General features: G+C 55.7%; 1 protein-coding gene across 3 annotated transcripts in view; it reads right to left on the reverse strand.

The window, feature by feature from the left end:
- Positions 1 to 823: 823 nt before the first annotated feature.
- The window catches only part of PDGFRB (platelet derived growth factor receptor beta), a 42,125-nt gene continuing 26,483 nt past the window's right edge, over positions 824 to 16,465 (reverse strand). For all 3 annotated transcript variants that reach the window (XM_066272993.1, XM_066272992.1, XM_066272994.1), the window contains 15 exons: positions 15,109 to 15,232; positions 14,465 to 14,676; positions 13,589 to 13,683; positions 12,529 to 12,661; positions 11,883 to 11,987; positions 11,389 to 11,499; positions 10,097 to 10,253; positions 8,314 to 8,474; positions 7,642 to 7,760; positions 7,243 to 7,365; positions 6,332 to 6,443; positions 5,803 to 5,902; positions 5,165 to 5,270; positions 4,096 to 4,328; positions 824 to 2,838 (listed from right to left, as the gene is read on the reverse strand). In XM_066272993.1, coding sequence (XP_066129090.1) covers positions 2,661 to 2,838; positions 4,096 to 4,328; positions 5,165 to 5,270; positions 5,803 to 5,902; positions 6,332 to 6,443; positions 7,243 to 7,365; positions 7,642 to 7,760; positions 8,314 to 8,474; positions 10,097 to 10,253; positions 11,389 to 11,499; positions 11,883 to 11,987; positions 12,529 to 12,661; positions 13,589 to 13,683; positions 14,465 to 14,676; positions 15,109 to 15,232 — 2,069 coding nt within the window. In that variant the 3' untranslated portion in view covers positions 824 to 2,660. The remainder of the gene's footprint in view (positions 2,839 to 4,095; positions 4,329 to 5,164; positions 5,271 to 5,802; positions 5,903 to 6,331; positions 6,444 to 7,242; positions 7,366 to 7,641; positions 7,761 to 8,313; positions 8,475 to 10,096; positions 10,254 to 11,388; positions 11,500 to 11,882; positions 11,988 to 12,528; positions 12,662 to 13,588; positions 13,684 to 14,464; positions 14,677 to 15,108; positions 15,233 to 16,465) is intronic.

Genomic DNA, 16,465 nt, shown 5'->3' on the forward strand with positions numbered 1-16,465 from the left:
CCTGGTAGCTCTATGGTTGCTTGCTCCACGCTACTGCCTGTGTCTCCCAGGCCAGGGCCAGTCACTGGAGCCCACGGCCAGTACTGAGCTGGCCAGCAGGTGCCAGGATGCTGGCTCACGCCAGCCCCACAACACTGAACTCCTGCAGTCGGGGGGGGGTGCTACCAGGCCCGCACCCCTCTGCCCAGCCTGGCAAGACTGCCCTCAGAGCCGCACACAGCAGGTCCTTTTCCCTCCCCTGGCTGCTCTCCCCGAACATTTCTTCATTCCCCTTTCTCTCCTTCTCCTAGTCCGGTCTCCTCACTTCTGCTCTGTCCCCGTGGGTGCACTGCCTGCCCTCCTCCTCCTCCCGGGGACCCGACCACTACTCACCAGGGCCTGGAGCCTGGGCTTCGGTGGACGCCTCTCCGGAGCCACAGCAGACTCCGTCCGACCTGCCGGCAGAGTGCACGGGAGGGTGGGGCAGGGGAGGGGGCAGCTTAGTAGCCAAAGCCAAAGCACATGGCAGAATGGGGTGGGGGTGGGGCGTCAGGAGGGGCTCGCTCCAGGGCCTGTGAGCAGTCCTGCCCACCCCAGGGCCAGGCACCTGCAGAGTCAGAGGGCTCTCCCATCTCCCAACTCGGGAAACCAAAGCCCAGGGTCCAGGTCACCCAGCTACTAGCACAGGGTGGGGGTAGGGGTGTGGAAATCTCTCCCGCACAGGTGGAGACCAGGCTCAGTGCTGAAGGGACCTGTGGGGGGACTCTGCGGCAGGGTGAGCCCGCTCCGCTCCAGTCCTGCCACCAACCAGGCACAGAAGCCAAACACTCCAGGGACCACAAGGTCTGTGAGAAGCACCAGGTTTAATATTAAAATCTTTCCCTTAAAAAACAAAGTACACAGATAGGAAATTTTGATAACATATAAAATAGCATTTCTGTTGTATAAATGTGAGTTACTGTGAGTCCTAAAAATACTTGTAAACCTAGGTGATTACATCTTTGGTACCGAAGTGAGATCCCAGTCTCTCTCCTTAAGCAGGGTTCGGGGACCCCAGGGCAGGGAGATGCCAACCAGCTAGGGGGCTGGTGCCCAGAGGGGCTGATCTTCCCTCACCCTCTTGCCAGCCCTCCCCCTGCCAGCGGTCTTGGCTGCAGCACACACTCCTTTAGCACTCGGTGCCCACTGGGCTGGGTGGCCGGCAGGACAGTGAGGTGAGCGGGCCTGAGTCGCGACAAAGCCATGCCCCATGGGTACTGCCTTAGGGATGGGACAGATGAGAAGGCCGCGCTGAGTGCCCATTCTTGCACCCCTTTCTCAGGTCCCCCGTCCAAGCAGTCTTGTCATTTCCAGGGCCCTCCAGGGGCCCTCACTGTCCATTACGTCTTTGGCACAGACCTGGGCAGCAGGTTTTGGAGTGGGTGGTGCATCAGGTGACTTGACCTCTCTGTCTCCTTGGACCAGGACAGCTCCAGAGGTTTTTGTAGATGCTGCAAGCGCTCCCGTGCTCTTCCCATGTCCCTGGAGCAGCTGCTCAGGGCGTTCCGGGACACTGGCTGTCACTCCGAGTCAAGGCCTGGGCCTGTGGGACTTGTTGGGGGCCTGGGAAAAGGGGCCAGTTCCTGAAAGCCTGGAGTGTGATATGTGGTCTGGAATCCATCCAGAGTCCCACTGACCCCCAGGATGGAGGTTTGGATGTTTGGCTTTGCTTTATCTGAGCAAATGTGCAACGCCAGGAATGTTTTAGAATGTTAGTGCTAGCAGGGCACTAGTCAATGAATCCAACCTGCTCGTTTTCAACAGGGAAAATAGGCCCAGAGAAGGAAAGGATTCCTGCAAAGTCTCTCAGCAGGCCTGGTACACATATGGTCGGTTCACAAGCTGGTCCACAAGTGTGGACACTTCGCACAGACATGTCTACACACTCATCACAGGTGTGGGTCCGTCTGGCCCTGGAGACTCTGATGCGTGGAGTAAGACTGGCAGTGATGAAGATAAAGACCCCAGGACCCGTGGAGCCAAGAAGACATGGACATGGGCACCATTTATGGGGAGATGTGCCCGAGGGCCTGGGGCCGGGGCTGCGGCCAGAACGCCCGGGCCCTGGCTCAGCCCCTAGCATCAGTTAGTTGTGGATGGCCCAGGCCAGCTCGGGCCCCAGACCAGCTCCGACATCAAGGAGAAGAGGCCACACTGTCCGAGGCTGGGCCCCAGCTCGGCCAGGAGCCAGGGAGACCAGGGTCCCTTCCCCAGCTTTCGGGCGGAGAAAGTACAAAGAAGGAACTGCAGCTCCTTGAGGGGCAGCTGGCTGAACAGAAAAAATGTTCATTTACCACCCATGAACCTTGAGAACCTCCCCAGGGACTCTAACCCCCCACTTGTCAGCCAGGGGAGAATCCGAGATTGGGGCCACCACGCCCGACTGAACCCTTTGGGAGAACCTGGCTCAGAGTCACACGGCCTCCCCAGAGGCAGAGGGCTGGTCATGGTCCCTGCAGTTCTCTTGCCTCCTAAGTCAGCCGTTCGGGGTTGGGCTGCGACATGTCAGGTGCAGAAGCCTTCCAGAGGGGACAGCCGATGGGAGCAGCCCGGCTGCTGGGAGGCTGGGCAGGGCGGGCGGGAGGCGCAGGGTGCTGGGAGGTCGAGGGGAGCTTCGGGCAGGACAGGGCCGGGGCCAGCCCCTACAGGAAGCTGTCCTCTGCCTCAGCCCGAGCCTCGGGGCAGCTTGAATCCGGCTCTGCCTCCGGCTCCACCTGGGACTCAGGTTGGGTCTCTGGTTCTGGTTCTGGTTCCTCTTGGGGGTCCAGGGGGCTGTCGCAGGAGATGGTCGAGGAGGTGTTGACTTCATTCAGGGTAGAGCTAGAGGGAGAAGGTGAGTGAGAGGTTGGGAGGGAATGACAGTAAAATAACAACGGCAGTAATCCACAGCCTCCTATGTACCTGACCTTGCATAGTGCACCTTACATACTTTGGCTCATTTAATCCTTGTAAAGCTATGCCAGGCAGGCACCGCGAGGACAGTGCAGCTCAGAGAGGTTATGCCACTGTCCTGCACCACACAGAAGTATAGTAGCTGGGACTTTATCACAGATCCGGTTGGCTCCAAAGCTTATTCCTCACTCACCCGCGTCTCTATCACCTGCATCCTGAAGGTATATGCTGTCTCGTTTAATCCTCATAACAACCTCCAAACTGAAGTGCTCTTATTGTTTCTATTTTACAGATGAGGAAACTGAAGTTCAGAGAGGGGAAGCAACTTGTCTGAGGGCACAAGTCAGGGCCAGCATTCGCACCCTATGCTGTTTAAACCCTGAGCTTAAGTCCTCTGCACACAGTCTGCCTGGCGCCTTGGAATATTAGCTGCTTCCCGGGGTGGAGACGGCCTTTAGGAGGCCACGTCTGGTGGGTGCCTGGCGGGTCTCAAAGCAGAGCTGGAGTTGGAACCCAGATGGGACTCCTGCCACTTCATCATGAGCTGGGTCTCTTTTTTGGAGGGGGTGTCTGGCCTCATGGGGCACCCTTCTCTCCAGCTGAAGGGGAACTCTGTTGAACATCAAGTCCCAGCAAAGCTAGGACTTCCACCAAAGCCCTCCCACCAAACTAACTTTACCGCATCCCAAGGCAAAGAAAAGCATGAATGTCCTTCCCAGTCTGAACTCGGGCCTGAAATGCTGTAGGCACCTCTGCCCCTTACAACCTTGCCGGCTCCCTGGAGCCCCCAAGGCATTTCTTTAGTGACTAAAGGACAGACCCCAGGCCTGGCACCGGGACGACCCACACTAACACATGGGGTGCTGGGGTTCTCATTAGTTTTCTTCCTCTTCTCCTTAGGGCTGGGACAGGGCCTAGAGGGGAGCACAGGTGGCCTCTGGGGGCTCCTCTAGAGGAAACAGCTACATTTCAGGTAAGTCCCGGCCCATTCTTTCTCTCACCGGCTTGCCCTCTGCACCTGAGCGTACTAGAGGTCAAAGAGTTCAATTCTCTCTTCTGTCCACTGGCAGGAACAAGTGCTCATTCTAGATAACATACTTCTAAGGCTTGCCGACACACACACACAGACACACACACGCACACGCACAGTGCACATGATTGCACGCCCTGGGCCGCAGCGGCTACCTGGCAAGGCTGGGAGAGCCCTCCGGTGGGCCATCATCAGCAACCTCCGGTTTGGGGTCGGGCAAGGGGATGATATAGTCGTTGTCACCCTCGTTGGGCTGCACAGCAGTGTAGAGGACTGAGCTGCTGTCCAGAGGGGATCGGAGGCCGTGGAAGCCAGGCAAGCGGGCTTGGGACCGAAGGACAGCAGGGTGGTCGCTCCTCAGAAACTCCTCATCCACCTGCTGGTACTTCTGCTCCGAGGGCCAGGGAGAACACACGAAGCAGGGAAGGGCGGATCAGAAAAGCCTTTAGGGATCATCCAACCATTAGATTCTGACCCAGCCCCTTGTGTCCTGTGTAAATTAAGCAACTGGTGCTCAGAGAGGAAGGACATTTGCCCAAAGCCACACAGCTGAGCTGCCCTCCTTACGGCCACCCAGGGAGGAGCCGTCAATGGGCCAGCAGACCCGAGACTCTTAAGACTTCACTCACTTCAGACCAGACAGGTGTGGGCTCTCCTCCTGCCTCATCCTCCTTCAGTGGGGCTTCAGTTTCCCTAACTACTGAACAGCGACAACTCCACCCCATCTCACTGGTCCCTGAGCCATAACCAGACCTGGGGTGGGAGCGGGGTTAGGACTGGGCCTGGGTACTGGGTAACGGGCAGTGTCTCTGCCAAAGGAGATGGGCATCCGCCTCCTCTAGTTCCTGCCGTGGGCAGGGAGGCGTTAAGACCCAGGTGGCTCCATTTGCTTTGTCAAGCCTGGCTGGGGCCCAGGTGGTCAGGCCCCCAGTCGTCGGCCAGCCTCGGGAAGTTTAAAGCTCTGAAGCAGACCTGAGGTTTGGCAGGGGTGAGAAGGCGTGCAGAGGGATGCAGAGTGAAGGGGCTGTAGGCTCCCTTCCTCCACTCCAACCCCCGGCCTCCATGTGCAAGTTTCCTAAACTCACACTCCAGCCCATCCCTTACTCATGCCAGCAGGGAGACTGGGGCCCGGAGAGGGGAAAGGGTGGTCCCCCAAATACCGGTGTCTGACTGACTTCTGGACCAGAACTCTCCATTTCCCTCCCCCACTCTGCCTCAACCTACCTTTTTGTAACCCTCGCCCAGCAGTCTCTCGAGAAGCAGCACCAGCTGGGAGAAGGGAGGGCGGACCTCAAATTTCTCTTCCCAGCACTTCTGCATGATCTCGTAGCTGGGGAGAGGCACAGGGGTGAGGTCTCTGACACAGGGCATGGGGTGGGGGCTGCCGCCCCAGAACCAGGTGAGCAGTGAAAGCACTTGGGGAAGGGAGGCGCACGGGTGTTGTTTTCCCACAATCACACCTGGGTAGCCCCTTGGGAAGCCCTCCCTCCACTCCCAGCTGAGTGGGTCCATGGGGCTGACCACACCGGGGTGAGCACATGTCCCAGGTCTGGCCAGGAGGAGTTTGCATCCCCTCAGCTCAGCGGCTGGTTCTGGATGGGCGGGTGACCCCAGCTGAGCCCATGACAATCAGCTCTAGGCCTTTTGTTGGAACGATGGTGAAACAGGACACTGGGTAGTGCCAGCCTGAATATGAGCCCGCGGTAGAAGGAGAGATTGCGGATGACACCAGCCGCCCACCTAGATCTGGCCATACCTAGATTTTTCTAGATCTCTGAGCTAATAAATCTATTGTTGACTTAAGCTGGTAGTTGGGTGTCTATTGTTTGCACCCGAAAAGTCCTCTGAAATGCACCACTCACATCTCGTCGGAGGCGTGGGCAGGCTGGGCCATGCGGTAGCCCCGCTTGATGGCGTTGTAGAACTGCTCGTTCATGGGCAGCTCTGGGTAAGGGGTGCCACCTGTCAGGGAGCAAATACAAGAGAGGAGAGACACAGGCTTAAGGGTGTGGAAAAAGTGGTGAAAAACCCTCACACCAGGGCTGGGTTGAGGAGGCAGGGGCCTTGGAATTGGGGAATGTGGGCTCCTCGGTGGCTCTGGACAGACTGCAGCCTCCCCAGAATCAGAGAACTGGAGTCCCGGAGCCAAGCAGGCTTTTTAATGTCACTGTCTAAACTCCTCGATACTCAGTTGGGCAGGTATAGAGACACAGAGAGGGCAAGAGACTCGCCAAGGACACACAGCAGTAAGAAAGCAGCAGAGCGGGGACTTGAACCAGAGCCCAACCCATGTTCCAGAGTCTGTTCACGACCCCACCGGGCTGGAAGTGTGAGTGGTCAGGGCAGATGCCGCGCCAGGCCTCGGAGCACCGTGGGAAGAAGGACGCATACCCAGGGTAAAGATCTCCCAGAGGAGGATCCCGAAAGACCACACGTCGCTCAGGGTGGTGTAGAGGCTGTTGAAGATGCTCTCGGGGGCCATCCACTTGAGCGGCAGGAAGGTCTGCAGGAGGGCAGGAGGGCCGAGCTCAGGGAGGGGCCGAGCCCACTCTGCACCTGCCCAGGGGGCGGGGACCTGGCAGTGCCCACCCACCCCAACGCTTTCTCACTCTCCATCCCCAAGAGTCTGTGTCTGCGGCACACATAGCCATACCACGCTGGCCAGAGGGTCAGGAGGCTGTTTCCTTTCCCAGAAGCTCAGGTCATGGTAACCCCAGGGTCTGAGCTCCTCACCGAACAGGCTTCCCTTCCAGACCCCGGCAGAGACCCTTGGCCGAGTTCGCAAAGGGGGGTGGGAGCCAGACACACGTCAAGGTGCCACCCAGCTCTGATCCTAGCTGTCTTAGACCTCTATGGCCTAGCATCCTTCCAGCTCTGGGGTTCACTGTCCCGATGTAGAAAGTGGGGACATGAATGGGACACAGGATGGTCATATTTTAACCAAATACTGCCTGCCACCTAGTCAGCTGTCTTCGCCTGTCACCTCGACCTTCCCATCTGCTTCCTGCCACACTGGGACAATACATTTGGTCCATCCCTCCTCCAAACTCCTCAGGACCTGTTATAGGTGGTCCCTTGCCCCTTGTCATGACCAGAAAATCTGAGTCTCCCATTCACCCTCACACGCCTCAGCAGCTCTGTCCCCTCCCACCCCTGCCTGTCCCTGCACACATGGGTAGGCAGGCAGAGCCTGTCGCTGCTGGTCAGATCAGGCCACGAGGAGCCCTGTCCTGCTCTCCTATGAACCGAAGACGTGCTGACCAGGAGCGTCAGAGGCGCACAGAGTGGGCGAAGGTACTCACGCTGCCTTTGGAGATGTAGTTAGAGTCCCGCATGATGTCACGAGCGAGGCCGAAGTCACAGATCTTGACCAGTTTGCCCTCACAGATGAGCACATTCCTGGCTGCCAAGTCTCGGTGGACACACTGCAGGGTGGGAGTTGGGTGGGTGGCAATGGGAAATGAGGCCTCGGGGGCAATTGCGGGGAAAGACCCTCTGTGTCAAGTGCTTTGGGAAAAACGCATCACTGTTCAGGTGTGAGGGGCCACACAGGTGAGAGGGGTCACGTGATGTAAGGGCATTCACTGTCCTCACCCACCAGAGGGAACAAAGCTACCATGTGAAACTGTGCACTTAGAGGACGCTGGCTGGCTGGGTGACCCCCTCCCACCACCTGCATCTGCCCACTTGGCCACACGTACATTCTTGGAGGCCAGGAACTCCATGCCATTGGCCACTTGGTAGCTGAAGCCCACGAGATCCATGTAACTGAGCACCGGGGACTCGTTGATCAAAGTTGCTCGACAGGTCCTCTCGGGAGCTGGAGGAGAGCAGAAGGTCAGCCACCGTCCGTGTTCCCACGGCCCACAGGACCTCTGCCCTAGCTCCTGGAGGCTAAACGTCCAAGACAGGAGGCTACAGATCCTCTAAGTCTAACCCGAAAGAAAAACAATTTCCATGTATCTAACTTAAACCTCTCCTACTCTATCAGGGTCTTCATTGTCCAGGGAAGCTTTTGGCATTTGCACTGGGCCATCTTTGCTCAGCCTGGCCTGCCTGCTTCTCAGGGGCACGAGGTCAGCCTTGGCCCCGAGCAGATCACTCTTCTCCAAGGCCCAGGAGGCCAGGTGCCCCTACACCTTAGCCTCCCCTCCCTGTGGGCTGTGGACCCAGAAGCTGGGGTTCATATTGGGGCTCCACCACAAGGCAGCGTTGGGCTGGTGGTTATCCTCAGTTTCTGCATCTATGAAATGGGCACAAGGCCAACTTCCTCACGGTGCTGTTGGCGGGCTAGGTCTGTGAAAGGCTTTGGAAAGAATGCATCACCCCACAGGTCTGAGGGCCATTCAGGGGAGAGGACACTGGCTACCCACCGGAGGGGACGTAGTTATCATAAGGAGCCATGTAGTTGGAGGACTCGATGTCTGCATACTTGATGTCTCTTTTCATGCCCAGCATGGGCACATAGTCCATCGACTCATCCTTGCTCATGTCCATGTAGCCACCGTCACTCTCCCCAGGCAGGGACACGTGGCTGAGGGTAAGAGGAGCGTCACAGAAGGAGAGATCACAGGCTTTCCCTTCCTTTCCCCTCTTGCCCCTCTGCTCAGCCCTGGGACCTGCAAGAACCTGCCACTCAAGTATTTCTTCTCGCCTGACCTGGGGTGGCACAGCGGATAAAGAGTCAACCTGGAACTCTGAGGTCGCCGGTTTGAAACCCCGGGTTTGCCATGTCGAAGCACATATGAGAAGCAGCTATGAGTTGATGCTTCCTGCTCCTCCCCCAACCCCCTTCTTTCTCTCTCCTCTCTCTAAAATGAATAAAGAAAATTTAAAAGAGAGAGAGAGAGTTGAAGCCAAATCAGGTACTTCTTCTCTCCTTCATTCACTTGTCCTCCTCCAGCCTGTCATTGTCATGTGAATGACCAGGTAGACTGCCCTCTCAACCCACCTGTGGGGCTCTGAGCTGGGCCCTGGGGCTGCTAAGATGACAAGATGTTTGTCCTCAGAGAGCTCAGGTCAAGGGGCCATTACACCAGTCCAGGATAAAAGTCACAAGAAGGGCGTGTACAAAGTGACTTTCTGTGGCCTCTACCGCAGTGCTTTTCAACCTTTTTACACTTGGAGACTGGTGAATATTGGAGAATTATTACAGGGACCTCTAAGGCAGACATCACCCTGAGCATAAGCGAACTTGACTAAGATCATTGGGTCTGTAATCTTCACACGACATCAAGGTGGTTAACTCTCTCATGGACCGGCGTGACATTTCTGGTAGACCCGTACTAGTCTGTGGACCAGCAGTTGAAAAACACTGATCTAGATCGGTATTTTTTAACCACCAGTCCGTGGACTTGTCTGCCAGGAATTTCATGTCGTATGAAGATCATTGGGTTTGTAATCTTCATACAACATCCGGGTGGCTAACGCTTGCGCGCTGGCAATGGTCCACAGACCAGCGGTTGAAAAACATAGATAGCATCAACCAGCCATGATGTCCATGAAAGCCCGGCCCCCACCCAGAGCGGGCAGTGAACTGCCCTAATGTGCCTGCCTACAGCAGCAGCTCCCCAGAGAGCTGTGGGACTATGTACACGTGTCTCTATGGATAGAAAAAAGACCAAAATAAAATGGATCAAGATATTGGGGAGGACAGAGATGAGTTTTACTGTCTTTCAATGCTTTTCTGAAGTTACCCTTGCCTCTGCAATAAATACATATTGCTTTTGTAATCAGCAAAAGAACTAAGATGTTATTTTTGGAAAAGAAGAAGACAGGGGCTGTGTTGACCTCAGGGCACTGGGGAGGCTGGTGGCAGAGAGCGTGGGAACTGCAGCGAGGAGCGCAGCACGGAATCAGGCCTGGGACAGCAGGGCCCTGATGCTCACTACAGAAAGCAAGGAAGGTGTCAACACATAGGGACCCTATGAGGCATCCAAGGGCTACACCTGCAGTGCTTAGCACAGGGCCTGGCACACTGTAGACGGCCAGCAGGTGGCAGCCGATCCCACCGTTATCATCAGCATTGTTGTCCTGCCCTCTGGGGTGCCCAAGCCCCAGGTCTTGAACTCTGCCCTCCCTGACCTGAGTTTCCTGCACTGGATAAGGAGGCAGCCAGCAGGTGCTCCTGGGGGCTCCCTGCCGCCCTCCTGGTACCTGGGCAGGGGGAGCCCGACGGGCAGGGCGTTGCTGTAGAGCTCGGCGCTGGGCCGGCGGCGCTTGTCGCAGTGCTGCAGGAAGGTGTGTTTGTTGCGGTGCAGATAGTCCACCAGGTCACCGTAGCGGCAGTACTCGGTGATGATGTAGATGGGCCCTGTGGAGGGACAAGCTCAGGGACAGTCCCTGGGAGGCCTCAGGCTTCCCATCCAGGCTATGAGGTTAATGGTGAGCTGCACGTAGGAGAGGCAGGCTGGTATAACGAGTTCTTTTCCTGCCTCTGTGACCAGGAACGAGATATTTTCCCTGAGCCTAACTTTCCCCATCTGTTAAATGGGGCTAATAATACCCACCACAGAGGGCTGTCGAGAGTGCTCATGGGATAATGCCTTTGTCAGCTCAGCTCAGTGCTTGGTACACAACGAGCACACGGGTTAGCTGTTGTGATAGGTTTGCAAACCTAAGCTTATCCTGGAGCCCAGCAGATAAAGTAAATGCATTAGCTTAAGGTCAATCAGTGGGAACTGGAAGATACTAATGAAAACAAAAATTACGCAATGGGGTGATCATTGCAGACATAAGCTGGCCTACGTGTAAAGTGTACTTCCGTATTTTGTTTGGGTTGCCTAACACTGAGGAAAATCCCAAACCTCACAATAAGCAGCTGTCGATGGCGATAACATCTTCTTTGCAGCCTGACAACCTAACTTGCAATCAGAGCTTCAAATGAACACACTTAGCCAGAACGACTTCATTCTATGATCTGAATGAAGGCAGCTCCCTGTCAGCAGGCTGGTGGTCTCCAATAGTGCATAACTCATCTCAGGGGTGCAGGAGCTGTCTGTCACTTATTACAGTTGCGGACACGGACAACAGTGTGTGACTGCCACAGGGGAAGGGGGGTGGGGTTGGTGGGAGAGGGCAAAGGGGGATTCATGGAGACAGAGACTTGGCGTTGGGTGGTGAGTACGCGATGCAGTATGCAGATGATGTGTTACGGAGTTGTACACGTTCATTTTTATTGTATTGTGAAATTTTTAAAAGGTCAGAGGATCCCTCGATTTGGGAACCGCTGGCACTGGTGACCCGAGCGGTCCTTCGGCCCTGGTGGTGCTGTGATTCTGTGAGTTTCTAAACCCCAGATCCACCTGGCTCTGTAAAGTGAGAGTATCAGGCGGGATGGGTACAGACACTCCAGTGGGAGTTGTCTTGCTGTCCCTGGACTGAGGAGGTGGTGGAGAAGGGCTGGCCACTGGCATTTCCCAAACTCCTCTGGGCAAGTGGGTTTGTACCTCCTTTGGTACAGGCTCCCAGCAGATTGACCACATTCAGATGGGGCCCCAGGTGGCTCATGATCTTCAGCTCCGACATGAGGGCTTGCTTCTCACTGCTGCGGGCTGTGGCTGAGGGAGGGGGGGGGCTCAGGCTTGGCTCCATCACCGAGGCCCCATGGAGCCCCCACTGGAACCTATTCTGGCTCTGCCCCGCCCCAGTCTGTGCTGTAAGACCCAGGTGGTCAAGGGCGGTGAGGACCCACATGCAGGGGAGGGACAGCAGGATGGGAGGAAGGAGGTGGGTGGAGGGAGGAGGGGGAGGAAGGAGGCTGCCAGAGGAGGGGGCAGGGTGAGGAAGCCTCTTTCCCAAAGCAGATCGGGAGTTGGGTTGGCTTGCAGGGTGACTAGACTCTTTGTGCCCTGCAAACCCAGTCAGGCCTGGCCTGCTCTGGGAGTGACTGAATCTGTGGGGAGGGGCTGGGGGAGCGGTGAGGGGTGCTCCTGGGACTCACATTTCAGCATCTTGACGGCCACTTTCATCGTGGCCTGAGAATGGCTCAGGCCATGAGCCGTGGCCTCCACCACCTGCCCAAAGGCCCCGGAGCCGAGGGTACGTCCTGGGATAGAGATGACGCCTCAGCTCCTGGCCCACCAGGAAGCTGCATCCCTACCCTTTCTGAGTTAGCCTGACTATCCCTCAACCACCCTGGGCTTAAGGTGTTCCCCTCAATGTGGCTCCTAAAATCACAGCACTTCACGGCCCTTCCTGGTGTCTCATCTAAGTCCTATCTGCTTTTGGCCCATTTTAGTCTCTGGAAGCCTCCCTCCCTCCTCAGAGGGGAGCACAGCTTCTCTGCACCTCTCGGCCTCCAGCTGGACTAAGCACAGGCTGGGCGCTTGGCCTGGCCTCAAGTAATTCTTCCTCTCTTGTCACAAAAAGTCCCATCTCACACAAACATGGGACCATAGGACCTCAATGCTGAGGGTCCCTAGGGGATGGTATTGTCCCTATTGTACAGAGGGGAGACTGAGGGCCAGAGAAGGCAAGACATCAGCCCTAAGTCTCGACACTAGTCACGGCAAAGCCGGGACCAGACCGCAGAACCCCCTCCCCCGCCTCAAGTCTACACACTGCCATGGAGGTCTCCTTGGACTGACCAAGCACGAGCTGGTCCCGTGGCAGCTCCCAGGTGGAGTCATAGGGCAGCTGCATAGGGTCCACGTAGATGTACTCATGGCCATCGGAGCTCACAGACTCAATCACTTTCCATCGGATCTCATAGCGGGGCTTCTGCAGGACCAAGACCAGGGATGGGTCATCAGAGGGGATCAAAAGTCCCTCTACTTCGAATCCCATATGGAACAGATGGGGCTGGAGACCCAGAGGCCCAGAGAAGGGCAGGGGCATAACAGCTAAAGTCACACGGCAAGTTGTCAGTGGAGCCAAGGCCTTCGTGGGTTCAGCGGAAACAGATGCTAAGGGGTCCCAGCTGGGAGTGGCTGAAGACTGGCTGACAGCCGAGGGCCTAGCTTATCAGAAGCCCCTTCCCAGCTTCTCCCAGAGCCTCAGCGACTCCTCGGATGGGACGAGAGGAGCCAGCAGCCCCAGAAAGTGACACAAGACAGGGGCACTCTGCTAGATGTGGACAGCCCCTCTCCATATTGGGTCGGTCACAGCAGGGATCTCAGGAATCTCTAAAAGATGTAACCATAGGATGTTGAAACCATGGGGTGTTGGAATCACTGGATTGGAATCTTAGAAAGACAGATTATGGGGTACTGCAACCCTCACTGTTAGAAGCATAGAATGGTGAGATCTCAGAAGAGAACGTGGATTAAAATACAGTTTAGTCGAATCCTAGACTCTCTGTGGGTAAGAGTTGGAAGAATCCTGGGGCCCATGTAGTCTACCCATAAGGTCCCATACCCTGTGTCCTGGGAAGGGCAGGAATGATGTCTGAGCAGGACTTGGACAGTGGAACAGTAGAGTTAGGGAACCCTGACGGCCTGGACTAGGCCCACGTTGGCCTAGGCCACTGGGGATAGAGGCAGCACAGACATCCAGCATCACTCTATGTCATTTTACAGCTGATCTCTGTGCTGGGCCCCACACATGGCCAGGCCCTGCAGGATTCAAGGACAACAGGCAGTGTGTGTGGGGGGGCATGCAAAACAATGATGTGCCAGTCTGTATCTATTAGGCAAGGGCGGAGCTTACCTTTTGCCAGAGCATGATGAGGATGATGAAGGAGATGATCGTGAGGACCACCAGGGCCAGGATGGCTGAGATCACCACCACCTTGAAGGGCAGGGCTGGAGGCAGAGACAAGAGCCGGCCATAAGCCAACAGGGCGCTTGGCCTTCCCCTCATCTTATCTTTGGTACCACAAATCACTCTCTGTGGACCCTACCCAGAACGGAAGCCCCCCTCCCACACCCCTCCACAGCCTATAATGTCAGAACCTCAGTCTCTTCCATAAATACCCCATGCCCTTCAGTAACTACCCCCTGCTCAGATCACTATCTGCCTCCCTGTCCCTTCAGCCCTTGCGAGGGTCAGTCAAGCCAGTCTGCCATAGCTCCAGATCAGATACAAGCTCCTAGCAGCTAGCCTGAGGCTCGGCCCTCCTCTCCACGCTTCCAGACATGCTCTACGCCAGCTTGCACGTAAGAACAGGAATTGCACGTGCATTGTTTGCACACTTGAATGGGGATTGTGCACCTGCACGTACATGCACAAACTCGTGGGTTTACACATGTATCTGAGGATTGTGCATTTTTCATTACATGGCTACAAATCTACATTTGTAGGGTTTGCACCTATGTCCAAGGATCAGGCATGTTCACGGACATGGCTTGCAACATGTATAGTGTATATACACTAGGCATAAGGAGAGAGTGCTAGTCATAGCCACGGTTTATAGATACATACTCGCGGATATTCACGTGTGCCAACATTGTGCTGTGTGTGCAGGAACATACTCTGGTGGGTTTCTCACGGGCCCACTGTGGGCGTACAGGCACAGTCACAAGTATGGCAGGTTTGAAGTGGGGGTGAGGGGTCATCGGAGACCACTAAGGCTGGATGACTCACACTGCGGCACCAGGATGACTTCCTGCACGTCATGGCCCAGCAGGTTACGCAGAGTACAGCGCACAGACAGCGGCTGATCCACGCGGCGCAGGTGCAGCGTGCTCACCACCTCGAACTCCTGGTCCTCGGCCCAGTACGTCACGTTAGTCTCCAGCTGGCTCCCCTCCTCCGAACTGTTCCCCAGCGGCGTGGGCGGCAGTTGGCGCGGACACCTGCCAGTGACCAAGCCAGGTCAGCTTCCAGTCCCTGCCCTCTGCAGGCGGGGAAACTGAGGCCAAATGCAGGCAGCGCCACGAGGTTGTGGTGGAAGCACAGGAGCGTCTAGCCCGCTACTTTCCGCTGCCTGGTCCTGAGTGGGTTCTCCTGTGGGTCCCTCAACTGACCGGCAGGGGGCGCGCCTACCCCAGAACTGAGAAGCCTGATTCGCAAAATCCATTTCCTTTGTTTGACCCTCAGAGTCAAGGCAAAAAAAGGGGGGGGGGCAATTTAGGTTCTACAGGGCATCTCCATGATGCTACATCTTCTAGGATTTGACTCTAACCTGAAATAATGTGCCCCAAAGATAGGGCTGGACAAGATGACCTTCAATGGGTCCTTCCAGCCAGCTGTGGGTATCCTGGGACTGGGGCAGGTGTTCTGCTCACCTTTTGAGGTCACTGCAGGTAGACCAGGTGAGGTGTGGCTGGGGCATGCCCCGGCCGCGACAACGGACGGTCTGGTCCCCATTGGCAGGGTGGCTCTCACTCAGCTCCAGCACGCGAACAGGCACTGCGTGGAGAAGGCAGGGGGCCAGGAGGAGGGGAGGTCAGAACAGACAGTGAGAAAGACCCTCAGGGAGGCCGTGGCCCAGAGTCTCCCCTGGGGGAGGGGAGCTGCAGACTGCAGGTGAACATTAGATACCAGGACCACCGTGTGAAAGTGGCGGTTCCCCTTCTGAGTACTTCAAAGGGATAGCCTCGGTAGGATGCTAGTCTGTCTTTAACACCTCCCTGAGACTTGCTAATCTTCCCTTTTAACAAAGAGGGAGCAGGCCTCAGGACCAGGGCCCTGGGAAGGCGAGAGCATGGAGCTAGAATTTAATAGCATTGTTCTGTTGTCTTGGAGTTTATTTTAGTGGTTGCTTTAATATTTATGACATGTAAACAGTGACTTTCCATCTACAATCGAGAGGTTAAATTCTCTTTCAAAATAGGTTTTTCAGAAAGTCAGTTGACAAAACATGAAGTCACTATTATGTCATTCTTCTGCTCAGAACCCTGCAGTGACTGTCCCATTTCATTCAGTCACAGTAAAAGCCGGGGTCCATACAAGAGCCCACGAGGACCCACACAACCTCCCCCATACCCCCTAACTGCCCTGTCCCATTCCCCGCCACACCCCCGTCACACTGTTCCAGCCTTCCTGCTGTGACTCCTGTCCTGACACTGCCTGGCGTGCCCTTTCTCAGAACAGCCACTCGGCCAATGCCCTCACCTTCTTCAAGTCTTCGTGCACTGTCATCTCAGTGAGCCCAGCCCCATCGCGGCTATTTAACAGGGCAACCCTCGCTGTCCTTGCCCCCAGAACTGTCAATCATCCTCATCAGCGATTTTTTTTTCTTTCATGGCACTTGTTACCTTCCAACCTTCTACATAATTGGCTGGGGGTTTTACCCCTAGTGTTGAATGTCTGTCTTCCCCCCACTAGGATACAAGCTGCACAAAGGCAGGGCCTCAAGCGCCTTGAACAGACTGGCAGACTGTAGTTGTTCAATAAACATCTATTTAATTAGTGGTGTAGTTTAAGGCAGTGGTCCCAACCTTTTTTTGGGCCATGGACTGGTTTAATGTCAGAAAATATTTTCACGGACCAGCCTTTAGGGTGGGACAGATAAATGTGTCATGTGACCAAGACAAGCGTCAAGAGTGAGTCTTAGACAGATGTAACAGAGGGAATCTGGTCATTTTTAAAAAATAAAACATCGTTCAGACTTAAATATAAATAAAATGGAAATAATGTAAG

Source organism: Saccopteryx bilineata, chromosome 4, assembly GCF_036850765.1.
Source record: "Saccopteryx bilineata isolate mSacBil1 chromosome 4, mSacBil1_pri_phased_curated, whole genome shotgun sequence".
Classification (NCBI taxonomy): Eukaryota; Metazoa; Chordata; class Mammalia; order Chiroptera; family Emballonuridae; genus Saccopteryx; species Saccopteryx bilineata.